General features: G+C 39.1%; 3 protein-coding genes across 9 annotated transcripts in view; all 3 read left to right on the top strand.

The window, feature by feature from the left end:
- Positions 1-1,616, top strand: part of micu3a (mitochondrial calcium uptake 3a) — a 42,120-nt gene extending 40,504 nt beyond the window's left edge. For all 3 annotated transcript variants that reach the window (XM_088341235.1, XM_088341234.1, XM_088341233.1), the window contains one exon: positions 77-1,616. The gene's annotated coding sequence lies outside the window, so the exon portion shown is untranslated. The remainder of the gene's footprint in view (positions 1-76) is intronic.
- A 2,878-nt stretch (positions 1,617-4,494) lies between these two features.
- vps37a (VPS37A subunit of ESCRT-I) lies at positions 4,495-15,714 on the top strand. 3 transcript variants are annotated; one of them, XM_088341232.1, is made up of 12 exons: positions 4,495-4,980; positions 6,403-6,477; positions 7,926-8,043; positions 8,152-8,255; positions 8,341-8,518; positions 10,838-10,908; positions 10,975-11,102; positions 11,170-11,228; positions 12,650-12,718; positions 12,848-12,991; positions 14,258-14,346; positions 15,334-15,714. In XM_088341232.1, exons 1-11 carry the CDS (start codon positions 4,880-4,882, stop codon positions 14,336-14,338), a joined length of 1,128 nt encoding a protein of 375 aa, XP_088197358.1. In that variant the 5' UTR covers positions 4,495-4,879; the 3' UTR covers positions 14,339-14,346; positions 15,334-15,714. The 3 variants fall into 3 exon arrangements, with proteins under 3 accessions (XP_088197358.1, XP_088197356.1, XP_088197355.1); XM_088341230.1 differs by having other exon boundaries at positions 4,496-4,980; positions 8,338-8,518; positions 14,258-14,364; XM_088341229.1 differs by having other exon boundaries at positions 4,497-4,980; positions 8,338-8,518.
- Positions 15,715-17,340: 1,626 nt separating this feature from the next.
- nsmce1 (NSE1 component of SMC5/6 complex) lies at positions 17,341-26,278 on the top strand. Of its 3 annotated transcripts, none has more exons than XM_088342952.1 (8): positions 17,341-17,435; positions 19,257-19,364; positions 19,439-19,554; positions 21,584-21,661; positions 21,723-21,866; positions 22,777-22,893; positions 23,998-24,124; positions 26,128-26,278. In XM_088342952.1, exons 2-8 carry the CDS (start codon positions 19,259-19,261, stop codon positions 26,172-26,174), a joined length of 735 nt encoding a protein of 244 aa, XP_088199078.1. In that variant the 5' UTR covers positions 17,341-17,435; positions 19,257-19,258; the 3' UTR covers positions 26,175-26,278. The 3 variants fall into 3 exon arrangements, with proteins under 3 accessions (XP_088199078.1, XP_088199080.1, XP_088199079.1); XM_088342953.1 differs by lacking the exon at positions 17,341-17,435 and adding an exon at positions 18,300-18,318; XM_088342954.1 differs by lacking the exon at positions 23,998-24,124.
- Positions 26,279-27,004: the final 726 nt, after the last annotated feature.

Below are 27,004 nucleotides of genomic sequence, written 5' to 3'. Positions count from 1 at the left end.
ACCTGTCTTTTTGTACAATGTGCATTTAAGGAGGACAATATATTCATGTCTGTCCATCCTCTTCTGTGTCTACTAGGTGAAGGTTCAGTGCTGCATACGAGTTCCTGAAACCAAGAATCGAGTAAAACTAGATTGTGGAGCGGGAACTGCTCACCTGTATTTATTTATTTGTAAAAAAAAAAATCATACGTATATTATGTTCATTACCTGGAGGACAACTTATTAATCATATTAGTAAAAAAAACTATGCAACTCTTATTTCCTTTGCTAGATTAAAGTTAAAAAGCAAACCCAAATGAGTAATCAAGTTGATAAATCATTCCAACAATGAGTCAAAAAAATAAGCCCCCCCCCTAACCCTAAACCCTAACTCTACGGAGCCACCCTCATGTCAAGAATCAGAACAGGATCAGGACCCAATCGCGTGACGTTCTCACACAAGCATTTTATTTTACGGGAGTCATGCACATTAGGCAGCAGTTTGGTGTGAAATGATTGGAAGCCAGAGGCGGATGAGATCGATACCAATTGCCCGAGTTGATATCGGGACAGACAGGATTGATAATGAAACAGGATATCGAAATAAACAGGACAAATTAGTCGGGAACAAAAACTGGAGAAAATAATAAACGGGACAAAAATAAACGGAAACAAAACTGGAAACTGATATTAAACAGTAGAAAATAAACGGGAACAATACCAACAAGAACAGGACCGAGTCAAAACCCACGTCTTGTGGGGAAGGGGTTCGTTGACGGGCTGACATAGGAAGAGTGAGAGCACTGAGCTTAAATAGACAGAAAGCCAATCTGATAATGACCCGCAGCTGGCACCACACGGGCGGGGCCAATTGGGTGCCATGGCAACTGTGACACTCAACTGCTTGCCAGCCAATCAAAATGGACACAGAGTCACACGACACACTCGCTCGCCCACACATAGGGACAATTTGGTAACCTGGCATGCATGTTTTCGGGTAGCCAAAGGAGAACCCACGCAAGCACGGGGAGAACGTGCAAACTCTGCGCAGAAAGGCTGGAGCTGTATTCGAACCATGGACCTCTTCATCGTGGAGCTGCACGCTACCCGTCCAGATGTCGTGCCGCAGTCAAACGACTATAAAAGTTAAACATGACACCCATCTGAAGAATGAAGTTCCCATCCATCCATCCATTATCTGCAGCGCTTATCCTCAGTAGGGTCACGGGGGTGCTGGAGCCCATCCCAGCTAACTTTGGGCAGTGGGCAGGGGACACCCACAACTGCTTGCCAAACAGTCATTTAACCTGACATGCATGTTTTTGGAACGTGGGAGGAAACCGGAGTGCCCGGAGGAAACCCACGCAAGCACGGGGGAGAACATGCAAACTCCACACAGGAGGTTCGATCTCATGACCAGAACTGTGCCGCACGCGCGCTAACCACTGCGCCGCTGTGCTGCCCGAATGTGCTCTTTTGTCTTCTTCATCAAACACATTGTATTTTCGATCCCTGTTTCATATTTGACTTCCTATTTGTTTGGATTATACATTTATGCACGGAGTACGCGAGTAAAATATAACAATATGACATTCACAAGTATGTAAATATATTTCATTAAACTAAAATAAAAAATCCGACTGCCTTTGAATCCATTTATTTGGGTAAAAACGGTTGAATTTATGTCTCTTCTGTGAATTTTATGGGTCCCATTTGAAAAATGAATTGGATTTGGTTCTGTTCATGTTTTTCCCATTTTCGTATATTTGAAAAAAAAAAAAAAGGCCGATCTTGGAAAAGAATCCCATTTTTTCATCCGGGAAGAAATATCCGTGCAGACATTTACATGCTCTATTTCGTTTGAACGAGATTAGTCTCATCAAATTGGTTTTGAAACGATCTCTATTTTAAGCACTTTATTTAATATTTAGTTGTCAAGCGTTACAGTAGTTCTACTTTTTTTAAAGTATTTTTTTTTAGTACTTCTGTCGTCGGATTTCAGTTGAGGTTCAGTCGTTTTTGTAGTATTACTTTAGTTTTATTTTTGTAGTATTTCAGCAGTCGTTTTTTTGGGTAGTTTACCATCATAGTAAATTCTTAGTATTTCTGTAGTAATTTTGTTGTAATACGATAGAAGATTTTGTTGTATGTCTAGTATTTTTGTAGTATTACAGTACTTGAATTATTTTGGTGTTTTTGTAGAAATACTCTTATATTTATTTTTTCGTATATTTGTACTATTTCTGTTGTATTTTGTAGTATGTAAAATATTATTGTAGTTTTCTTTTTGTAGCATTTTCTGTCGTATTTCCATAGTAGAATTTTTGTAGTATAACTCTCGTTTGTATTTTTTTAATATACTTCCATAGTAGTATTTATGTAGTAATATTTTTCTAGTAGTGTTTTAGTATTTTTTGGTAGTATTCCTATAGTATTGTTTTTGTCATATTTCTTTAGTATTTTTGTAAGATTACTGTACTCGAATGATTTTGGTGTTTTCCTAGAAATACTCTATTATTTTTTTGTATATTTGTACTATTTCTGTTGTATTTTGTAGTATGTTCATAGTAGAATGGTTGATGTACAAGTTTTCTTTTTGTAGCATTTTTGTCGTATTTCCACAGTAGAATTTTTGTAGTATCGCTCTAGTTTGTATTTTTGTTGAAATACTTCCATAGTAGTATTTCTCTAGTAATATTTTTTCTGGTAGTGTTTTGGTATTTATTTTGTAATTTTTTGTAGTATTCCCATAGCATTGTTTTTGTCATATTTCTTTCGTATTTTGTAATATTTCTGTAGTTGTGTTTTTGTAGTAATTCTGGTGTAATATTTCTGTAGTATTTTGCATCATGGTATTTTTGTCGTATATCTTTTTTTTCCGAATGAAAGCAAAATAATGTATGAGGTCCCCGTTTTTAAGTACTATACCTGATATATTTTGCTTTGTAGTGCTTTTGTAGTATTTCTGTATTCAATGGGGACAGAGTTGACACCCAAAAAGTTGACCGCGTTTTTAGGGGGCCCCCTAGTGGTCGCGGGGCCCGCAGCAGCCGCTTATTTTGCTTCGAGAAAGAATGCAACGCTTTTATTTTGAATATTGAGTATTTTTATAAATTGAAATGAACTGATCTGCATTTCTATAGCGCTTTTCAAGTCAATGACCTTCCAACGCGCTTTAAAGTGTGCTTCACATTTCCAAATAGCGGCCTTGTATTGCAGCCATGTAAGACGCTAACCTGCTTTTTGGGGGTATTAGGGGTTCAGTGTCTTACCCAAGGACACTTCGACAAGTAACACGGACGAGCCGGGATTCGAACTGGGATCCCTTGATCCCAAGACGAGCGCTCTACCTCCTGAGCCCCTAAATTATTTGAAGATACAGTAGTTAATTATAAGAAATGCCCATCATTGGTTTCTATCCATGCTAAACTATCCAATGTGTGATTAAATGAACGGAAAGGTTGTAGAATTCAGTTAATTTACTATAGAAAACTAAAGTACAGTAACAATAACGGTAACACTTTTGTAGTATTACTGTAGTTATAATTCATAGTATTTTGTAGCCTTTCTGCAATAGTATTTTGTGCTATTTTTGTGGTTTTGCTGCAGTTGATTTTTTAGTATTTCAGTAATAAAATAGAGTATATTTGTAGTCTCTTTGTTGTATTACTCTATATTTTTGGGGTGTTTTTGTATTATTTTATAGTACTACTATAGTTGTATTTTTGTGGTATTTTTATAGTATTTTTTAGTATTACTGTACTTTTATTTTGTAGAATTACTACTTGTAGTATTGCTATAGCTATATTTATAGTATTTTTGTAGTCTTTCTGCAAAAATATTTTTGTTGTATTTCCATCTTATAATGTAGTATATTTGTAGTATCTTCGTTGTATTACTCTAGTTATATTTTGGGGTGGTTTTGTAGTATTTTTATAGTAATACTTTAGTTGTATTTTTGTGGTATTTTTTTTTAGTATTTTTAGAGTAGGACTGTACTTTTATTTTTTAGTATTTATACAGTAGTATTTCTCATTCTTACCATGGCATCATTTTTGTATCATGTCTATAGTATTTTTGTAATATGACTGTACTTCTAGTCTGTATTTCTAAAGTCACATTTCTGTAGTATTACTATAGCTATGTGTTTGCAGTATTTCTGCAATAGTATTTTTGTAGTTTATTTCTAGTATATTTGTTGTATTACTCCAGCTATATTTTTGTGGTGTTTTTGTAGTATTGTAAGTATTACTCTCGTCGAATTTTGTGGTATTTTTATGGTAGAACTGTACTTTTATTTTGTAGCATTATTCTAGTTGTAGCTCTGTGGTACTTTTACCATGGCATTATTTTGTCTCAATCTGTAGTATTTTTGTAGTATTACTGTAGAAGTACCTTGTAAAGCGCTTTGGGAGGTCTTCAATGATCAGTGACTTGAAAAGCGCTATAGAAATGCAGAAATTCGGTTATGTAACTCAAATCGAGTCAATTGGCGATGTGTTCAAGCAGTTTGTATTTTGAAAGGACAAACAGGAAGTTCCGGTCTCCCTTCCGGACTGTGACGAACTACGTCGAGAAGTTGCCCAAGCGTCAATGTTGTTTTTCCCCTTTAGCGTGATTAGCTGTCGTGTCGGCGTCCGTCAAGTCGCCAATAAAGGACGTTAAAAACATTTTAAGACATTCATGAAATACTGAACAACTTTATCTCACGTGGCGTAAAGCGGTGGGTCAGTGTTTATTTGTTTGTCATCAAGCTAGCGAGAAAGCGAACGCTAGCCGGTAAGGCTAGCAACTAGCTCGTCACGCCGTGTCACTCGTTTTTGTGACGAAGCAAGAAAGTCAAACTAGTCGGCAACGTTAGCAACTCGCTCCACTCGAATCTAAAAGAATTCTTAAAAGAATGAACTGGCTTTTCCCCGTCTCGAAGGCTTCCGGACCCATCAACACTCTGCAACAACAACGACAGAGACAGATCGAGTCCCTCAAAGCTGCTCATCCCAGGTTCATACTATAATAATCTTTGTCTGCTAATTTACAATTTGTTTTGTTTTTCAGATCGAATAAGATGGACGAAAAAATGTGTCCTTTGTTAATACTTCCTGTTTGTTAATCCAAGACTGTCGCTATCTTTAGATCGGACGTCACGAGTTGACGTCTGGTGAGATCGATGTTCTGCCTCGTTTCTTTAAAGGCCCAGTGTGATCACTAGTGATCGCCTAAAAAAGACTTCATTTGTTTCAATAAAAGACTACTGATTCAAATAATAAGCAAAAAAAGCAAGTCATGTTTATTTGCATAGCCCTTAATCACAAGAAGTCTCAAAGGGCTGTACATACTATTATTAGAATTGAATAGAATCTACCTTTATTGTCATTGTTACAAAATGAGTTGAACATATTGTGACATCGAAATTGGACGTGGCACTCCAGTTCACATTTAACAGTGAGGACACAAGAAAACAAAGGATCAATAGATAGTTAATATAAAGGAACAAACAAGATAAGGTTATAATTTACATAATATAAAGGAACCAAGAAGATAAAGGTTATGATTTACACAATACTTACACAAGAAATGTGGGCATGTAGGATGTTACATACAGTTTTGGGATTGTAACAGATCGTATTACACCATTCCCTGATTTGAAACCTGCATGAGGGCAAGGAAACACTCAAAACCTCTGTGTGATCGCTAGCAGTGTCTCAACATGACTACTGATTAGAATAATAAGCAAAAAAAGCAATAACATCCAATCTCTTAAACATGATTTCTGCATTTCCATAGCGCTTTTCAAGTCAATGAAGAGCTCCCAAAGTGCTTTACAATGTGCTTCACACTTACCCATTCACACACCAATAGAGAGTCAGCCATGCAAGGCAACTATCTGCTAATTGGGGGCATTAGGGAGGAGCCGGGAATCGAACCTGCCACCTCTTGAACCCAAGACGAGTGCCCTACCTCCTGAACTATTCAAATAATCATAAAAAGAACAAGTCATATTTACTTGTATAGCCCTTAATCACAAGAAGTCTCAAAGGGCTGTACATACTATTATGACACCATCCCCTGACCTGAAACCTGCATGAGGGCAAGGAAACACCGTCAAAACCTGTGTGTGAAAAAATTAAGAGTGTCACTATTGACACTTCCACCAGCTCTGACCAACACCACCTACTGGCTCTTTCCAGTCGCTCTGTGTGTATCCAGCTGGCTCGGTCTTTTGTTGTTAACCGTAGCTTTCGTGTCCTGTAAGTGGCTGAAATTCATGCAAGAGCATTTGATCTCCAAGTAAAATGTTTCAGGCTTCCGTAGTGCCAACCAATTGTCCAAATACGGTTTGGAACTTGTGAATAGTTGAAAGCCAGAATTGTCGCTCACAATTTTGCACTGAATGACTTGAATGTATTTGTATCTTCAAAACAGCGTTGCAGAAATCCAGAAAGATGTGGAATACAGGATCCCCTTCACGGTCAATAACTCCACCATCACTGTTAATGTGTGAGTTCATGTTTTTAGCACTCGATTCAGTTAGTACAAGACATACACACTACAATTTCAACCCTACTTGAAACCTTTTCGATACGACACGAACTGGTTCTCAGTCGGGGATTGCAGGGTGAAATCGCTGTATAACGGGGGCAGAAAACGATGCTAATTTGTTTTAATCCCTAGAAAACCCTAAAAACATGCAAATAAAAAGGTATTTCTACCAATAGTGACTGTCTTCTTATAGACTTAACTCTTCCTGTGCAAAGTTATCATTTTATTCCGTGAAAGACATTGTTGTTGACATTGTAACTTGGGGTTAATGCCGTAACTGGTAATGTATAGAGTGGGTGGAAAATTGTTGAAAGCATTGAAGAGTTTTTATGTGAACAGCAGAGCTTGTGTAAGAGTAGGGAGTGAGACAAGTGAGTGGTTCCCTGTGTTGACTGGTGTGTGATGTCACCATGGCTGTTTAATGTGTACAGCGATGGTGTGATGAGAGAGTATTCGGCAGAGGTGTAGAGATGATGGATAAGAGTGGAACGGTGTGGCAGGTTAGTCAGTTGTTGTTTGCAGATGACACAGCGCTTGTAGCTGATTCTGAGGAAGCATTGAGAAGGTTTGGTCATGGAGTTTGGAAGAGTGTGTGATAGGCATTATGTGTCACTGTTGGGAAGAGTAAGGTGATGAAGTGTTCACGTTATGGAAATAAGATTGCATGGACAGGTGCTGGAAGAAGTTGAAAGCTTTAGGTACTTGGGTTGTGATCTGGCTGCAGTTGGTGGAATGGAGTGTGAGGTATTGCACTGAGTCAATCAAGGAAGCAAGGTTTCGGGTGCTCTGAGAAGAGTGATGAGCAACAAGAGTTAAGAGGGGACTGTATGAGAGTGTGATTGTGCTGACTGTGTTGTATGGCGCAGAGACTTGGAGCCTGAACGCAGATTTGAGATGGAAATGAAATGTTTGAGGAGTATGTTAGGAGTGACAAGATTGGATAGATCGAGAAATGAAATTGTGAGAGACAGAACTGGATTAGTCGTGGAACTGAGCAAGCGCGTGGATAAGAGAGTACTCGGTTGGTTTGGACACATGGAGAGGATGGATGAGGAGCCAATGTTGAAGAGGATCTACAGAGCAGAAGTCATTGGAAGGAGACCGAGAGGAAGGCCGCCATTGACGTGGAGGGATGGTGTTATGAGTGCACTGCAAGAAAGAGGTCGAAATCTAATGGAAGCTAGAGCTCTTGTTGGTGATAGGAAGGAGTGGAGAGGTGTTGTAAAAGGATAGTGGGATTGTGGATGCGTTCTTAAGGATAGGCTGGGCACCCGTATGATGCGGCAGGGGTAAACCAGTGAAAGCTGTCGGACCCTGCTGTTGAACAAAAAGGGTGTATTTTTTTACATTTCTAATATTTAATGTGATAATCACACTCTAAATTGTCCATTTTGTTTTTGCTCCAGTCTCTTGCCTCCCCAGTTCCCCCAGGAGAAGCCGGTGGTTAGCGTTTTCCCCCCTGTCGGCCATCACCTCGTCGACGGCAATAACGGCACCGTGATCACGAGCCCCCTCATCGCAAATGTGAGTTGAAAATTCAGTTCTGGAATATGTATTTAAAGTCGCCTCACGTGCATAAATCAACAACTTTAAGACAGGAATGAATCCTCTTACGTTGATTATCATTTATAGTTTGGAATGCATTCCGACTTGGGGAAGGTCATCCAAAGTCTGCTGGACGAGTTCTGGAAAAGCCCCCCTGCCCTGATGTCTTCCGGCCCGCCCGGCTTTCCATAGTGAGTCGTTTCTGCTGAGATACAAACGGAGATTTTGTGAAAAGAAAGACGCTTTTAAACGCTTTTTGATGTCGATCTGCAGCAGTATGTACAAGCCCTACCAGGCTCAAGGTTACCACTATCGACACGGCGGGCCCAGTCAGACGCCGCCGCTCCCTTCCGGACCGGGACCGGCGATCCATTCCGGATCGGACGCTCGAGGTCCGGCCCCTTACGGCCTCATCACCGACCTGCCTTTGCCTGTCCCCATTGGAGACTTGCAGGTACGTAGAGTAGGGAACCTGATGGTTTCAAACACAAATGATGATTTGGCCAAATCTAAATTGTAAATACCAGCTGTCATTTTTGTTCCAGTACAGGCATGAGCAAACTACAGCCTTTTAATTGGGCCTGCTAAATGTTGTTATTCATTTTTCTCTTTTGCTGCAATATTTGTGCTTCCACTTACACCACTTTGAACTTTGTAGCACGGGGTGGGCAAACCTATTGATACACAGTCCGCTTTGGGTTAATATAATGACAGGAGGTCCAGGAGGGTAAATGGTCTGCATTTATATAGCGCTTTACTATGTGCTTCACACTGACCCATTCACACACACCAATAGGGAGTCAGCCATGCAATAAGCGTCTACCTGCCTATTAGGGATTCAGTGTCTTGCCCAAGGACACTTCGACATATAACAGGGAGGAGCCGGGAATCGAACCTGCGATCTCTTGATCCCAAGACAAGCGCTCTACCTCCTGAGCCAATGCCGCCCCATCAATAGTTAAGAAAAAAAGCCATGCAGTGAGAAAAATTACTGGATGCCTTGACTTGCTCATTTTTGCAAGGCTTAGCTGCGTCCCAATTAGGAATCTATGGCCTCACTATTGCCCTCTGCCTTGAGGCAAGCGAATGATGTGCCTCACTGCATCTGCAGACATTAAGCTCAGTCCTACATTACATACTAATTGTCTTAATATTATTCATTATATTTGAAAATTTATACAATAACAAGTTTAAAAAAAAATTGTGACGTTAGAGAAAGAAGATTGAATAGATATTATAGTCTATTATACTATTTTTATATTTCCGTGATAATATTTGAGGAATTGCTTTACCGTCACTTCCAACCCCGCATTTTATGTGAGTCAAAATCCCAAACAAATCTCAATTATTTGTATTTACTCATGACGTTTTCTTTAATGATTCTAACTTTGCAAGTGGCCATTGAATACACGTCGACGTACTTGCCAAATTTCTCTCGAAGCGGCCAAGATTTATGTGTTGGTTCTTTTTTTCCCTTCCCACCTATACAGTATCTTGGCGATACATCAGGAAAAACAGTTAATGCAGGGAGTTTTTCTCCTCTTGCAGCTGTTGTTTCACAAAGACCTATCTCATTTTTGGCTTTTTGTAAACTTTACATTTATGCAAAAAAAAAGACAAAAACAATGGATACAAGTTATTTTGGAATAGCAGCGATTCACAAACATGCAAACATCTACATGTACATTTTACACGTCATTATTTTTATCTACGAATAGACCATTTCATCACATTGGTTTTGAAACACTCCGAATGGAAGCAATGTCATTATTTAAAACCCAATAAGAGTCAAAAAATGCTCAGCCCTGTTCTAATGTTTCAATGCGCTACTTATGTAGCATATGTGTAGTTTATTTGTGACCTGCTCTGTCAAAAGGAGTTACATATAGCAACGTTCTATTTTCAGCTACAGGCTGATCACTGAAAAAAACCCCTAGGAAAATCATGAAAAGTAAATGTATTTTACAAGTTATGACATTCGAAAACACTCTCCCTGAGTTTTATAATCCAAATAAATAGGCAAAGTAATAAAAGCAGTGATTTAAGTGGAATATTTCCTTATTTAGAAAAGAAAAAGAGAGGTCTTTTAATGTGTATTTAAATAAATACTTGCTAAAAATGTCTTTCAGTCTGGTCTAATTCTTTTTATACGCCTTTGTTAAAATTAAACTATCACTTGAACTGCAAAAACACAAAAAAGAGGTTTTTTGATCAGAAAAAAGGGTGGATGGAAGGCCATCATTTTAACGGCCTTATTTTCAAAAATATTAGTCATAAAACTTTAACTATGGTATCATTGATACCGAAAACCCCAATTTGATATTTGCATCACAGTGACTCGTTTGGCTTGATCGGGTCTAATTTCGTGTTCAGTATAAGATGGGACATAGCATCATTTATTCGATCTGCAACCTCAGTGGAAATGTTTCAATCTAAGCTTAAAACACACTTCTATTTTATATCATATGAATAACCTGTATTTTATGTTGACAATATCATGGGATGGTGTCCTAATAGTCTGTACTTTGCAATAGTCTTTGATCTGTGCAGCCCTTTGAGACTCTTTGTGATTAATGGCCAAACAAATAAACAGGACTTGAGGTTTTTGAGCTTTTCCTTGCCCTCATGTAGGTTTTAGATCAGGGGATGGTGTCATAATAGTCTGTGGTCTGTGCAGCCCTTTGAGACTCTTTGTGATTAAGGGCCAAACAAATAAACATGACTTGACTTGCTTCTTCCCAGGCAGCCTTTCACCTCAATGTTTTCTCTTCAGGCCGGCCTAAACGGACACCTGTACAAGATGCCCGAGATTCCAGAGTCCTTTCCCGAACTCGCGGACTCAAAGTAACGTGTTCTCAAGTGTTCCCACCTTGTCGGCGAATGATCCAAATGAACTTTTCGTCCTTCCAGCCTGACTCAGCTCTCGGACATGTCGGAAAACGAAGACGCTTTGCTGAGATTCTTCGTCACCTTGCCGCAGCTCAAGCGAGTCACGAGCGATAAAGAGGAGTTGGTCAACAACATCGTAGAAATGGCCAGTACGTTCTTTGTCCGATCCTGGACAAGATCTGCAAAAAAAACGACAACGTTGATTTCTTATTGCAGAGAGAAATCTTCAAATGGAACCGCAACTGGAAAGCAAAAGAGAAGAAATCATTTTCAAGGTGACGACGTTTTACACGCAGGCCATTATCCTGTTCAGAATTATACCCTCAATTTTTGCAGTTAATGGGGACCAGACACCCCTGACGCCCCTCACGCCCCTCCTTTTCTAGAGAAATGAGATCAAAACATAGTAAAACCTGAAAAACTGATTACAAATAGAGAAAATTCTTAAGCAATTTTTTATATTTATATACAGAAAAAAAGTTTAAAAGTATTAAATATTTTATTGTCTCTGGCAAATACTTAAAATGAGCATACAAAATGTTATATGATGAGAAAAACAAGATGGAGGCATAGTAAAACTATTAGAAATATAGAAAAGCCCATAATTACAGCTAAATTACAAAAATGTTGCTCTTTTCTTTTATTTAAAAAAGAAACAGAACAAAAGTTATGAGTAAATAAACATTTTGTTCCAATGCCAAAAAATGCGTGAAATGAGCAAAAATGACTCTTAATATTTCTAGAAAAACAAGATAAACGTACAGCAATACTTGAAAATCGAAATATCTGAAATCCCAGCTAAAACATAAACCAAACATTGTATATAGATATTGTTGTTCCACTGGCAAACAATACTGGAAATGAGCAAATATTACTGTTTATTTTTTAGAAAAACAAGAAAAAATAGAGTAAAACTTGAAAAACAGGTTAAAAATATTTTTTACAAATCCAAAATTTGAGTTAAATTATTAGCCACAATCTTGTTTTTTTTATTTAAAAAAGAAACAGAAAAATATTTCATCCACTGACAAAAGAAAGTTAAAAGGAGAAAAAATAACTTGTTAATTTTTAGAAAAACAAGTTAAAAATATTGTAACGCTTTAAAAACACTTAGAAATATATAAAATTCCCAAATTACACCCAAATTATTAACTGAAATTGCCCTTTTTTTTTTTTTATTTTGATTACAAAAAGAAACAGAAAACTGTTAGTGGGACATACATTTCCATCCTCTATGGCAAACAAGAGTTAGAATGACCAATAGTCACATATATTTGTTGTAGAAGCACAAGCAAAACATGTAGGAAAACATGAAACAAGGGTTAAAAATCTAGAAAAATCCTAAAAAAAAAAACTTAAATACAGCTAAATTCTAAGAAACGCTGGTCTAATTTCCACTTTTGACATCAACATGGTGGGTCTAAATGCTACTACAAAACGTTCTGTATATGTAAAAAATCTCTATGTACGTTTGGATATATGATATTCAATATTTGGCAGCTTTGTGTGTCCCATGGGTCTCTCTACTAAGTCCCACGATGCTTTGCGGCATCAAACTATCCGGTAAAACGAAACATCGCAATCTAAATACTTGCAGTTGGACTAAGAATTTAATCGGAATAGTGTGTCCCTTTCCAATTGTATGATCGACTGCTCGTATACGTAGACTATGACTCCATACTTTCCTCCTGTGCAGTTTGAACAGTTGACTCAGCTCAAGTTTGACTTTGAGAGCAAGATGCAGAAACAACACGATCTCAGCGAGGTAAATCTCCACTAAAACACAGCCCCACAGTTTCAAAATCATTCACGGAAATCCACAAATGGAAAAAAAAAGCAAAGTTCTTTTGTCCAATGAAAGGAAACCAAAATGTCTTTGTGTTCCTCACCACAGAGCTGCAGCATGCGCGCTCTCCAAGCCCGCCTGAAGGTGGCAGCGCATCAAGCCGAGGAGGACTCGGAAGCCACCGCCGAAAACTTTTTAGAAGGACGCACCGACATTGACGAGTTCCTGAGCGGCTTCATGGAAAAGAGAACGGTAGATTACTAATGGGGATATTTTCTTCAGAAGAATGAAAAAATGGAGTGTCGAGTCATCTTTAATCACAAGAAGACTAATACAGACTAAAGACTATTATGACACCATCCCCTGATCTAAAACCTGCATGAGGGCAAGGAAAAACTCAAAACCTCAAGTCAAGTCAAGTCCTGTTTATTTGTTTGGCCCTTAATCACAAAGAGTCTCAAAGAGCTGCACAGACCACAGATTATTGCAAACCAAAGACTATGATGACTCCATCCCCTGATCTAAAACCGACACGAGGGCAAGGAAAAACTCAAAAACCTCAAGTCCTGTTTATTTGTTTGGCCCTTACTCACAAAGAGTCTCAAAGGGCTGCACAGACCACAGACTATTGCAAACCACAGACTATTATGACACCATCCCCTTATCTAAAACCTACATGAGGGCAAGGAAAAACTCAAAAGCCTCAAGTCATGTCAAGTCAAGTTGTGTTTATTTGTTTGGCCCTTAATCACAAAGAGTCTCAAAGGGCTGCACAGACCACAGATTACTGCAAACCACAGACTATTATGACACTATCCCCTGATCTAAAACCTACATGAGGGCAAGGAAAAACTCAAAAACCTCAAGTCATATTTATTTGTATAGCCCTTAATCACAAAGCATCTCAAAGGGCTGCACAGACCACAGATGATTGCAGACTACAGACTATTATGACACCATCCCTGATCCAAAACCTACAAGAGGGCAAGGAAAACTCAAAAACCTCAACATGAGGACAATGAAGAAACTTTGAGAAGAGGCCGCACATGAGGTCATCCCCCTCCCAGGATGACCAGGCCAAAATGGATGTTGCATTAACAAACAGCACACAGATCTTAACCTGAAATTTAGGTCATTCTTAAGCTATAGAATAGAAGTGTGTTTTAAGATTGGATTTAAACAATTCCACTGAGGTTGCAGATCCAATCTCAAAGGGCATTCATTAGGACCAGGGCCCAAATGGAGAACACTCTCAACCTTCTGGATTTCTTCTTGGTTCTCGTAGTCACGAGTAGTCCAGCATTTTCTAAGCGAAGTCTCCGAGCAGGAAGATAGGGAGGGGAAATCTGAAAGATAAGAGGGGGAAAGTCTAAGCATATTTTTCTAGAATACCAGCAGAACCTTAAAATGACATCTTAAGCTAACAGTTAGCCAATGAAGTTTAGCTAAAATCAGGGTCATGTGATCAAACGTTCTTGTCTTGGTTCAAAGCCTCACTGCTTTTATATTTGTGCACAGCTTTGCCACAGCAGAAGGGCCAAAGAAGAGAAGCTGCAGCAGTCCATCCTCACACATCAACAGTTTCCCTCCACGCACTAGAACTTCAGGTACCACATTCAGTCCAGGTAAATGAAAGGACAATGGATTTATTAGTGTTTTGATGACGACTGTCCTACCGGTCCAAATTGTCCATAGGTGGGAATGAGTGAGTGAGTTGTCTGTTTCTGTGTGCCCTGCGATTGGCTGGCAACCGGTTAAGGGTGTCCCCTGCCCACTGCCTGAGGATGGCTGGGATGGGCTCCACCCTCGTGACCCTACTAAGGATAAGCGGTGCAGATAATGGATGGATGTTCACTTTGGAGACACTTTATAATAAGAACCCGCAGAACAAACTGTAAACTGCTAAAAAACACCTGATGCGAACACAGAACTGTTTGGGTGGGCGGATCTCTGCACGCGCAACACGCTTCCTTCTCTCTTGCACGCGCCGACGGCGCCGTAGGGTAATACTGTATTGTCGGAAACTTGTCGATTGCACTGTTTTGTGACGTTTTTACAAAAGAACTGCCTGTACCTTGTTCGGAAAACGGTATTTAAGAAAAAATGAAGGTCAAAATGAGCCTGAATGATCGTACGGCCGAATTAGTGACGTTGGAGTCTCTGGGAAGCCTTCTGAAGTCCTTTAGCTCTCTCTTTTTGGCCATCTTCTCCCCGCAAAATGGCGTGCTGACCCCTCCCATGGGCGTGCCAAGGAAGCCCCCCCTGGGGGTCAAGATGTCTGGAACACTCAAAACAACACCGGGAGGGAGATAAGTTTTAAGTGGTATATTTGTAGATACACAGGCCCGAGCATGATTTTTATTTCATCAATTTGATTAAATCCCATTAAGTCACACAGTGAAATAAAATGAGTTTTTGTCTGGAGAGCGGGTTAGCCAGTTTTATGGTTCTTTGGCTCGAAAAAGGGTTCCTGAGCCCTGCTCTATAATACATCAAATCTCTATCATCATTTGTGACAAATCCCTCGTTATATCTTCCTTGTAAGAAATAGTCGAATTGAGATAGTGCTTTTCTTTGACGTCATTTCTTCTCAGGTTTGACGCCGTGCCGGCCAACCCGGACGAGAGAGCAGTTTAAAGAACGTGGGAGAAAAGAAGCTTTTTTTTTTCCCGACATCGAAGCTCTAAAATTGAAATGCGGAAGGCTTCGGGTTTGGGAGTGAAGACGCTGTTGCACCTTTGACTCTGGAGACAAAAGTCTGCACTTTTATTTACCACTGAGAATTTTGGGACGAGGTAGAAATGTCCTCCAATCTTTAACGTTTCCTATTTCCTTTGCTTCTGTTCGACACACGTGACGGAGATTGCACAATATTACGGTTCTACCTAAGACGGGGGTGTCCATCGTGTGGCCCGCGGGCCAGATCAGGTTTTAATCCGGTCCGCAAGACAACGCTGAGGGAAGCACAAGAGAAAGATGACACTCACAAAGACACAGGAGGTGTCTTTCTCTCCTTCTCTCTCCTCTCTCCTTTTCTCTTTCTCATTTCCTCTCTTTCTCTCTCCTCTCTCCCCTCTCTCCTTTTCTCTTTCTCTCTCCTTTTCTTTCTGTCTCCTTTTCTATCTTTCCCTCATTCTCTCTTGTTCTCTTTCTTTTTCTTTCTTTCTCTTTCTCTCTCTCCTCTCCCCCCTCCTTTCCTACTAGTCTTTAGAACAAAATGCTAAACCTTTATTGGAGAAAACAAAGAAAGTGGACAATTGAAAAAGCAAAGCTGACCATTAGGACTTGAACACTACTGCAGCAATGACACTAAAGATGTATTTACTGTACGGATGCGGCGCATTTCTTCTAGTCGAGGTGAGAATTTTAGCAGCAGGTGGCGCTGTGGCAAAGTTAATTGCTCTTGTTTATGCTGTGGCGAAGGTGATACTGTATTTGATGCTAAACAACAACCCGGGCGATCAAAAGCAGAACAGTTTTGCATATCAGATTTTGTCTCGGAAAAATGTGCAAAAACAAAAAAAATGGACTTCTTATTTGAGGTGCATTCAATGACCAGTCACACAGTGGGACATCTCACGTAAGAAATTCAGAAGAGCTGCATGCTACAAGACAGTTTGAAGGCGTTTAGCGTGATCTGAGCTAACCCAGTTAACTAACCGATAAAAAGGAAATTTGTTTAGAAGGAGCTTTTGGGTGAAATTGCCTCGTGCCGGTTTTAAATCTTCAAAATCTGTTTGCTCAAACGTAGATCTCAATGGAAAGTAGCCGTTCGGTCGAATCTTTTTGCTCTTTCGGTTTTTCATTTTGGACCTGTGGGTGTCTGGAATAAAGCGTAAAAAAAACAAATGTTTCCGATCACGGTCGGATATGTTCAATGACATTGACGACTGTATTTAAATCATGTTTATAGCGGACTATATTGCCATCTTGGATTTGAAACGGTCTTATTTAATTTGTTAGGCAATTAAAGTGTTTACTACAAATGACTGTTTTCTTGTGATTCGTTCCATAAAGGCCGTATCTTGTGGGGAATTTTCTATGTAGCGTTTAGCAAATTGTTCGAATGAGTTATCCGACTCCATTTACCAAACACAACCTATATTCACCTAAAAAAAAAAAATTCTTGAAGGAAAAGATGAACAGGAAAGCCGACATTTCCGCACGGGGGCAGATTTCATTTCTTTAACAATTGAACTAAGTGTACTCCATCGAAAACGGCCGAATTAGTGACGTTGGAGTCTCTGGGAAGCCTTTTTCTCAAGTCCTTTAGCTTTCTCCTTTTGGCCATCTTCTCCCCACATAATGGCGTGCCGACTCCTCCCATGGGCCTGCCAAGGAAGGAAATGTCACTTGTATTCAATCATATAAAATCATTTATAGTCAAATGTATAAAATCCTTCATTGTGAACAAGATTGGTGGTGAATGATGACATGAGTGCGTCTAATGAATTAAGAAAATCATTATTGCCTTTGTTACTTTGCCATTCAGGTATTACTGGATGACTAAAATCAATTCATGAACAGGTCACGGTTTACAATTTTAATTCAATTTTAACTGATATTCTGAATAAAGGGGCACTTTGGGGAATCTGTTCAATTCCACCCCCAAGCAGCAGATGTCGCCTTTACGTTCAGTTTCAACACGAAGGAGACGAACGCGGAAAAGCTCGGAAGTTCAGCCGATTTCAAGCCGGTAATATTTTCAGTTTTGCCTTTCTTCAAAATACAATTAAGACAAACTTCTCCAAGACGTTCCAACGTATATTTATTTCATCTTACTTTGTTTCTAATGTGCTCAAAGTCACCGTTAACTGCGGTCGACGTTAGCGCATAAATGCTACTGTTTAGCATAGAATGCTAACACGGCTGCTATGCAACTTTCAAAGGCTTCCAGATAAATGAACTGAAACATTTTAACTTTTTGTGTGTGTAACGTTTATAGATATGGAAGTGAAACACACACTGTTCAGTCGTTGGTGCTTAAAATGAAATGGTCTGGTGTGAATCGTGCTTTTAATGCAAAATATATCCATCCATCCATTATCTGCACCGCTTATCCTCAGTAGGGTCGCGGAGGTGCTGGAGCCCATCACAGCCATCTTTGGGCAGGGGACATCCTGAACTAATTCTTATATATATATACATATATATATATATATATATACATGTAACGGGTGTAATAACTTTTGTTTTATTGAAATTCCTGCTGAAATATGTGTATAGTTCTTGGTAAATGTCTTGCAATGTTGAGTCCAACAGTGCCATCTGCTGGTACAGGGTGGGGTTTGGTTTTGGCTTCTGACATGTGACCGGGAGGCGGGGTTTGTTGGCAGTCTTACCAGAGAGAACTGCAATGGTAAGACGCATTTTTTGGTGTTCACAAAAGAAGTTAATTTTAAATATTATAACCCCAGCTGACAAATCTCTCAACATGCACAGTAATGTGATTGATATTGTCAAGCTGTTTAGGTTTATTTTCGTTTTGTTTCTGTTTTACTAAATATGAATTCCCCTTGTAGAGATCAAAGAGATCAAAGCCAGCAGAAAAGCTAATGTTGTGACTCATCCATTTGCAGGTAAATTGTACCCGTTTTTATACTCATTATTGTTTTTATTTCTATTTTCTCATATACATTAAAAAGGATGATGTTGGTTAAAATTCAGACTAAAGAAAAATATGTTGAATTTATTGTAAACGTTAAAAATCCACTATACGATCTCTTGTTAAAAGTATCTTGTTAAAATGTAAAGATGTAAAAATGTATTGTGATATTCTAAAATGTATTTTATGTAAAGTGAAAAGAAAGCTCTTTGATATGCTTTGTTGGCAGTCTTACCAGAGAGAACTGCAATGAGATCAAAGAGATCAAAGCCAGCAGAAAAGCTAATGTTGTGACTCATCCATTTGCAGAAACTGTAATAATAAAAACCTCATCATCCAGTCCAGCGTGAATGTGGATCTTTGGTGGGACACGTACACCGCGGTTACATACATAAGATTATTTTTGAAGAAAGTTGTAACATGAATTGTTCTGTGTCACTTTCTCCATATTTGTGCTTGTGTAACAAGTGGAAATGTGAAATGAGGAGTGATATTAAAGTGTTTTTTTTTTTTTAAATCTAAATCTTTCAATATCAGAAGTTTTCCCAAAGTTTTTGGACATAAGCAAAGTGAAGGGGAACCTCAACTCCTAGTCAAGTCTTGTTTATTTGTGACCCCCTTAATCTCAAGAACCGACTATTATTTAGCATAATTGTTGGAATACTTTAACTTGAAGGTCTGCTCCACTTCACGCTACTGCTCAATGGAAACAAAACCACAAGCGCACACTCGGTCCATGAGAGCGCTACCGCCCCCTAGAGTAGTCAGGGTGCAATTGCACGTTATAGCATAGCATTGAGTTTACTGGTGCCCCTCTTGGACACAGGCCAGGGGGGCGCACCCCACTATTTAGGAACCACTTGGCGAGCATGTCATCATGTCATGGAATTTTTTTTATTTTTTTTCTCGAAGCGATGGAGGAGAGCCACAAAAGATTCCTCCAGTCGTTGATGCGCTGCGGCGTGACGGAGGAAGCAAATGCCGAGCGACTTCACCGCCATTGCTGCTCGTTTCTTAAAGGTCGGCCATTTTTAAGGAATCGGAATTTGAAGTGAGCAAATAAACAAACCTCGTGTCCTATTTTGCTACTGGAGGGCCTCCGGGACGTCTGGAGGATTTCATCGACGTCATCAATTCCAACCTGGAGCCGTTCTTCATGCAGATCCGCAAAGGAATGTGCGAAGAAAGCGGTGTGCAGCACTACGCTTTGGTGAGTCCTCTTTTTAAAGGGACAGTGCGTGATGTGTGAGCGCGAGATGTTGCGACCGAAAACCAGGGTGAAAAGGCACGAGACGGGATAGAAACAATAGAGACTGCAGGATTTCCCTCTTTCCTTTTTTTGCTCTGTCTGGCAAGAGGTTTTTGCTGTACCTGTAGCAGCAAGAAGTCGGGTGGTGACGTTCTTTTTTTCTTCCTTATCCTTTCTTTTTCTCGTTCTTTTTGTCTTCTTTTCTTATTTCTTTCTTTTCTCTTTTGGAGTTTTTTTCATTTTGTCTTGTTTCTTTTTCCTTTTTTCTCATACTATTTTTTATCCTTTTTCTTTTTTTTCTGTATTTAACATCATTTTTCTTTCTTTTTTCCTTATTTCATTTTTTCACTTTTCTTAACTTTCTCTTCCCTTTTTCTTTTTCTTCTCTGTTTTTCATGTACCCTCTTTATTTTCACTCAGTTTTCTATCATTTCTTATTTTTTCCTCCATGAAAGACTGAGCAAAACAAAAAAATGGTGTGGTTTGGCCACTTTGAGACTCCGTAGTTTGTGTTTTCAGTGGCATGATACAATATAGCGCCATTTAACGTTTAAATATGAGACACTGTTCAACCGCGTCCCTATATCGAGAGCATGCTCCTTCTCCCTCTCACCCAGCGTCCACGGTCACTTTTGAAGTCTATGCGTGAATTTGTGAGGGACGGGCACAATTTTAGCACCTCTCCCTGCCTGGACTGCTGCTGCATCCTGCCTGACAAGCACAACAGAGGGCCAATTCAATGTCATTGCCCCTAACAAGCTATAATGACCCTGGAAAACACTGATGCTGAGTACATACTTCTATATCTTTATTTTATGATTTTATTATTTTATTTTTCAACACAAGGATACTGCTGGAAGTGGGAATTTCCCTACCCGGATGAAGAAAGTAGCTATATCTAGACATCTAGACATCCGTCTATTTGAACAAGTGCAGCATGGCGGCGCAGTGGTTAGCGTGTGTGCGGCACAGTTCTGAGGTCATGAGATTGAATTTTCCTGTGTGGAGTTTGCATGTGCTCCCCGTGCTTGTGTGGGTTTCCTTTGGGCACTCCGGTTTCCTCCCACATTCCAAAAATATGCATGTCAGGTGAATTGGCCAGTCCAATTGGTCCCAGGTATCCCCTGCCCACTGCCTGAAGATAGCTGAGATGGGCTCCAGCACCCCTGCGACCCTACTGAGGATAAGCGCTGCAGATAATGGATGGATGGATGGCTTTGAACAAGAAGAGCCAAAAGTCAATCTTGATCTGAAGTCACCAGTCTAGCCGGTCTGTCAGTCGCTCGTTTCCATGTTGGCGTCGTGGACCTCGAACTTGTCCTTGAACTTGTTGTAGAGGTCGGCTTCTCCAGGACCTTTTTCACGCGCGGTGTCGGTCTGATCTCTGAGCAGTCGGTCGAACGGACGTTCTCCTCAGCCGTCTACTCAAACTCCACATACAGTAAATTGGTTAGCACAAATTCCTCAAGTTGGAATGGAGAACAACAGATACACGTTCTCAACATCTTTGGAGAGGGAGAAGCTGTTTATTCATGTTCATCAGTGTCCAAAACAAAGTTCTCATTCATCTAAGAGACAATCAGCTTTCTTATACCCTCCAGAGCAGACACATCCCATCAGCCATATCACGTGATGTTTCTCCCTGAAGGTGGTGCGTCCTTTTTTCAATTTTCCAACATTACGTGTTTTCCCCGAAGTTACACAATTTCCAAGAAACTAGTTGGAGCCGGCCTGACACATCCAAATTTCTGACTTGACCGCTTATTCCAAGCCAAGCAGAATGTTATTACTTGGCAAGTCCAATTATTAATAATAACACTCGCTGGCATTTAAACTCGGGAGAAACAAGCCTGGAATTTCCTGTTTTAAACAAACGTGTCCTCATTTTGTCAAGCTCCGACTCCATTAAACCACATCACTTTCAGCTCTCCTTTTGTAATCCATCCTTTCCGTTTCACCGAACGCCCAATTCCTATTTGTCGACACGCAGGTCAACGTGATCGAAACGGACGTGACCAGGATGACCAGCGACTACGCCGAGCAGGAACTCGAGATTTTCCGCAAAATTGTACGTACGCTGACGTCTCTGGACGATAACGCAACTCACCGTCTGTAAAATCAATATGAAGATAGAGATGGCGGTGGAGTCGGACTCCGGCAGGGCGTCTTCCATGGAGATCCTCAATTTTGCCGTTTCCACCTCCAAAAAAATGAAGAAGAGAGACACCGAGCTGCTTCTCCATCGATTTGTGAAAGACAAATGGCTCGTTGAGGTCAGTTCCATATTTTGTCTTCTTCTCTTACTAAATTCAACAACAAAAATAATACTTTGACTGCTTAACAGGCACAACTTTTGTGCAAAAGCTTTTTGTTTTAAGTGACAGTGTATAATCCTTGACCAGTAGAGGGAGCCGAAGCATTGGAAGAAGACACACTACCGAAGCCTGGAGGCAAAACTCTCAAACCTCCGAGATATACTAAATTTCAGACAGCGACAGGACATGAAAGCACTGTTAATCCAGTAATAGACAGGGCCCACAGGAAACACCTAGAGCGGCTGCAAACGGTGAAAAGCTTGAGTGGGTCAGAGCTGGCTTTAGCAGATAGAAGGAGAAACTGAAAAAGAAAAACCATAAAAGATCGCAAGAGCAAACTTCATTTACACAGAGACACTCACAATGTTGATAGCAGTTAGCGGCAAGCCTTAGCCTTACAGCTGAGTGGCTAATGGTAGTGGCTAGAGAAGGAAAATGCAGCTAAACTTCTAAAAGTCAGCTACGTTTTCTTCCATAAGCAGGAGCAGCCAACAGCAGTTAATGAGTAGCTTGAGAAGGAAACAGTGGAAGAAAGGCGGAAGAGGCCTTCACAACAGAAAGTGACACTGAGACGAAGCGGGAGACTCCATCAATAACAATTGTGGCTAGCAGCCATCCATAGCCTGCAGCCAAATGGCTAACATAAGTGGCTAGAGAAGGAAACGTCGAATATTAAGTTGTCACTCGGCAACCGTCACATTCTGTCTTTTTCATATGATTACAAATTTCTAGTTTAAAAAAGCTGCTAATGAGATGTGTACAGGTGTTTTTGATTATTATTTAAGTCGATCGTGTTTTCTGAATGAGGGATTTCGACACCTCTAGGGGTTGCCATATCTTACACACCGGGCCTTCATTTTTTGTGCAGAGAGAGGGAGAATACATGTTATCCACGCGCTGCTTAATGGAGATGGAGCAATATATCCGCACGATGTTCGAGGAGCAAGTCAAAGAATGCCGCATCTGTCGCAACATCGCCTTGCAGGTTGTTTCCAAATGAATGGGCACATCATTTTCTGTTGTTTCATGCTAAATGCTAACGAATAGATGCTAACAAGTATATGATAAAGAGTATATGCTAACGAATGGATGCTAACAAGTATATGCTAAGGAGTATATACTAACAAATAAATGCTAACAATTATATGCTAAACAATAGATGTTAACAAGTATATGCGAAAGAGTATATGCTAACGACTACAAGCTAACATCTTCATTCTAATGCGTAGATGATAGCGACTCCATGCTATCGACTAAAAGCTGGTGACCACATTCTATTGAGTAGCTGCTAACAAGGACATGCTCACTACACCATCTTAACCGCTTCATGCTAATGAGTTGATACTAAAAAGTATATGCTAAAGAGAAAATGCTACAACTACATGCTAACGGGTAGATGCAAAAGACTGCTTTCTATCAACTATATTCAAACAACTACATATTAACTACTATATGCTAACCACTAGATGCTAACAAGTAGATGATCACGACTACATGCTAACCACTGCGCGCTAACAACTGCATGCTAACGACTACATGCTAACAAGTCGATGTTTACCACCTCATGCTAACGACTACATTCTAATGAGTAGCTGCTAACGACTAATTGCTCACTACACAACGTTGACCACTACATGCTAATGAGTAGATACTAAAAAGTATATGCTAAAGAGTAGATTCTACAACTACATGTTAACGGGTATATGCGAAAGACTATTTGCTAACGACTATATTCTAACGACTATATTCTAACGACTACATGCTAACTACTATATGCTAACTACTATATGCTAACCACTAGATGCAAACAAGTAGATGATCAGGGCTACATGCTAACCACTGTGCACTAATAGCATCATGCTAACGGTAATGGTTATGTGCTAATAACTACATGCCATTGACTGCTTGCTAACAAGTTCATGTTTACCACTACATGCTAACGACTACATGCTCATTAAAACACGTTATCCGCTACATGCTAATGAGTGGATGCTAACGAGTAGATGCTAATACGTACCAGTGCCCAGCCCCGTCTGTCTTAATTTCCGCGGGAATGGCCTGGTTTAAACCCTTGTTTTCGGTTTCACAGTCCCAAACGTGCGAGAACGCAAAATGCGGCATCAAAATCCACTCGCCTTGCTCGGTCCGATTCTTCCGAGGAGCTGCCGAGCCTCGCTGTCCTGCTTGCAACCGCGTTTGGCCTCACGAAATATCCGGTACGTCACACGAAAATGTCACTCCTTTAAAGTAAAGCGGAAGTCCTATTCTGTTTTTAGACGACGTTCCTCATTTACGTTATAAACTCAAGTTATATGTTTCAAATAGTCTTGCGATTGAAGCAGACTGCACGAAAATAGATGTTTTATTGACACGAAACCTAGCCGAAAACACTCGCAGAGGTCTTAAGTACGACTGTCTGTTTTCACTAAAGTGGCTTTTGCAGCTGCGGAGCCTATTGCCTAACAAAAATCTTTGATTGTAATTTATATACAAAAATGATATAAAAAGCTAGCAAAAATGAGTCTTGTTCCTTGTGTCCCTTTTTGTGTCACCCAAATAAATAAAATAGAATACAATATAGCTTTATTGTCATTGTTACAAAATGGGTTAACATATTGTGACAACGAAATTGGGCATGACACTCCAGTTTCACACATTCACAGTGAGGTAAAAAAGCCAAGAAGATAAAGGAACAGAGAAGATAAGGTTATAAAACAAGGAGGATAAGGTTATAGTTATAATTGACACAATATTTACACAAGAAATGTCGGCGTGTAGGATGTTACATACAGCTGGTATCGTAAGGGTTTGTGCAATTATGCATTTGGTGCAAAAAAATAGTCATCATAGTGCATGATAAATAGGGTTTTCATAAAAGTTGTATATGTACTGCGCTTAAGATACAAATAGCTGGCTATATTTTTCTGTACTTGCTATTTTTTTTCATCATGCATTTTTTTCAAAATATATATCAAATGTCATGCCAAAATCCACTTCTGAGCTAGTCCTGTTGCATTTGGAGTTTTTCAGTGCAGTAAATGGAGTGCTTTAAAAGAGGTTTTTGAGTTTTTCCTTGCCCTCTTGTAGGTTTTAGATCAGGGGATGGTTTCATAGTAGTCTGAAGCCCTTTGAAGTTTTTTGTGATTTAGGGTTATACAAATGACTTGACAGACTTGTCGATACGTCATACAAGTCACCTCCAAATACACCAATCAGGATTCATGAAGTTATTTAAAGGTTTTAATACAAAGCCATTGTTACAGATCAAATGCAAAATGATTACAATACTAATTGATTCCAAAATACACAAATCAATATTAAATACGTTTTATACTTATTCGATTTTTCTTTGAATTTCAGATCAGATCAAAGCTTACAATTTAAAAAAAAAAACTTTGCCGCCATCTCGTGGCCGCCAATTAAAAATGCACTAAAAGTGGCAACTATCACGAAACGGTCAATACACACATTTTACATTTGCAAAGGGATGGGCGCCTTCAGGCTGTCCTTGCCCAACACACACTTCCGTAATAGGTTCCCGTACCACCCTGGTGCTTTCGGGACACAACCATTTCACTATATTAATTTATACACGCATATATTTGTAAGTTCCAAATTTAGTAAATGCGAAGCCCAAGTCATTCATTAACTATGAAATGGTGTATCTAAATTGATAGTTTTATTGATTGATTCATAGATGTTTATAGATATATAATTTTTGATGGATAGAATTATTGGTTTGATTTTGCATGGTCCTTCATTTAGAATATTGTTGGGTCTAAAACAGACCACTTACTTGTTGGAGAGCTTTAAAAGTTGGCTAACGCTAGAAAATACACCAGGCATGAGACTTGAGTTTTCTTAACAATTGCAATTGGAGAAAGAAAGAAGGTCAGCGAAGCAAGAAATTTTACCTGCTTTCAGCTCGCTAGCCCAACTCTTTCTGACCCTCCCCCCTTCTGCCTCAGTGTTTTATTGAATTCAGGGTGGAAGAGTACTGAGACAAAGAGAATTTACCATCCCCCCCTGGAACAGTTCACTTTTACACAAATACAGGAAAACTAGGTAACATAAAAAAGGGCCAGCACTGATTAGAAATACACACTTTGAGCTAATACGTTTAAGCCTACTTAAAAAAACATACATATATATATATATATTGTTATGATTTTATCATTTGTATAAATTTGTTTCTCATGCCAAGTTCTGCTCATTTCAGAAATAAGAAAGTCGGCGGATGAAGACTTCACGACAACATTTCGATAAACAAATGTGTTCATATAATATCCGCAACGAATGGGTTTCTTCTAAAGTTGATTTTGTAATTATTTGTATTGTTTTAAAGTAATAAAGGTATTGTTTTCTAAATAGATTTGCTTGATTCTTTGTCTCGAGTTGAAAAAAAAACCTGCTATCATTAAAAAAGGAGTGTACAATGGCAAACTGCCGTGTCAATAACGTGTATATATCTTGTGAAAAGATATCGAGTATTTCAAGAGAGAGTGATTTACTAGACTCAAAGCGCAGGAATAGTCCAATTTACAAAGGATTATAATGTAGTTTACCAAGTCTTTTCTACTTCTTCAAATGAGAACTATATATATAATCCATTTTTCTTCTACAATCGCGTACAAACACAGGAAACTACAATTTACTCCGAAAATAGTTCAAAAGAGCAAAGAAAATGATAAAAAAAAAAAAGCAATTAATAAAAAAAATGCACAGAAAATTGCCCTAAAAAGGATATGATTAAAAACAATTTGCTACAATTTTTTTTCAAAAATGTTTTGAAAAGGTCATAAAAAATATTTGCATTTCTAGCTCATTGTGAAGAAATTTGAACACAGTCATTAATAAATGGACGGTAAAATAATAAAATATCAGTTAACTATTGCAATTTGGGATTTAATCATACATTCAAATTATTTTAAAAAGAAAATAAATAACAAATGATTACAATTTATATTTGTGTTTAATTGATAGATTTTAATTGATTGCAAAAATAAATAACTAAACATAATTGAATTAACCGCAATTCTAATCTGTTATAAATACGTAAATTATTAAATCATTAAAATGAAAGAATAAAATGTAAA

This window comes from Urocampus carinirostris, chromosome 8 (assembly GCF_059441175.1).
Source record: "Urocampus carinirostris isolate Australia breed hairy pipefish chromosome 8, RoL_Ucar_1.0, whole genome shotgun sequence".
NCBI classification, from domain to species: Eukaryota; Metazoa; Chordata; class Actinopteri; order Syngnathiformes; family Syngnathidae; genus Urocampus; species Urocampus carinirostris.
The sequence above is the reverse complement of the archived record's forward strand: the minus strand, read 5'-3'. Positions and strand labels throughout refer to the sequence as shown.

Bases quoted from the DNA above. Each gene is read 5' to 3' on its own strand.
- vps37a (XM_088341230.1), top strand. From the start codon at position 4,880: ATGAACTGGCTTTTCCCCGTCTCGAAGGCTTCCGGACCCATCAACACT. The intron at 4,981-6,402 runs GTTCATACTATA...TCTTCAAAACAG, and splicing joins CTCAAAGCTGCTCATCCCAG to CGTTGCAGAAATCCAGAAAG. The intron at 11,229-12,649 runs GTGACGACGTTT...CCTCCTGTGCAG, and splicing joins GAGAAGAAATCATTTTCAAG to TTTGAACAGTTGACTCAGCT.
- nsmce1 (XM_088342952.1), top strand. From the start codon at position 19,259: ATGGAGGAGAGCCACAAAAGATTCCTCCAGTCGTTGATGCGCTGCGGC. The intron at 19,365-19,438 runs GTCGGCCATTTT...TTGCTACTGGAG, and splicing joins TTGCTGCTCGTTTCTTAAAG to GGCCTCCGGGACGTCTGGAG. The intron at 24,125-26,127 runs GTACGTCACACG...TGCTCATTTCAG, and splicing joins TTGGCCTCACGAAATATCCG to AAATAAGAAAGTCGGCGGAT.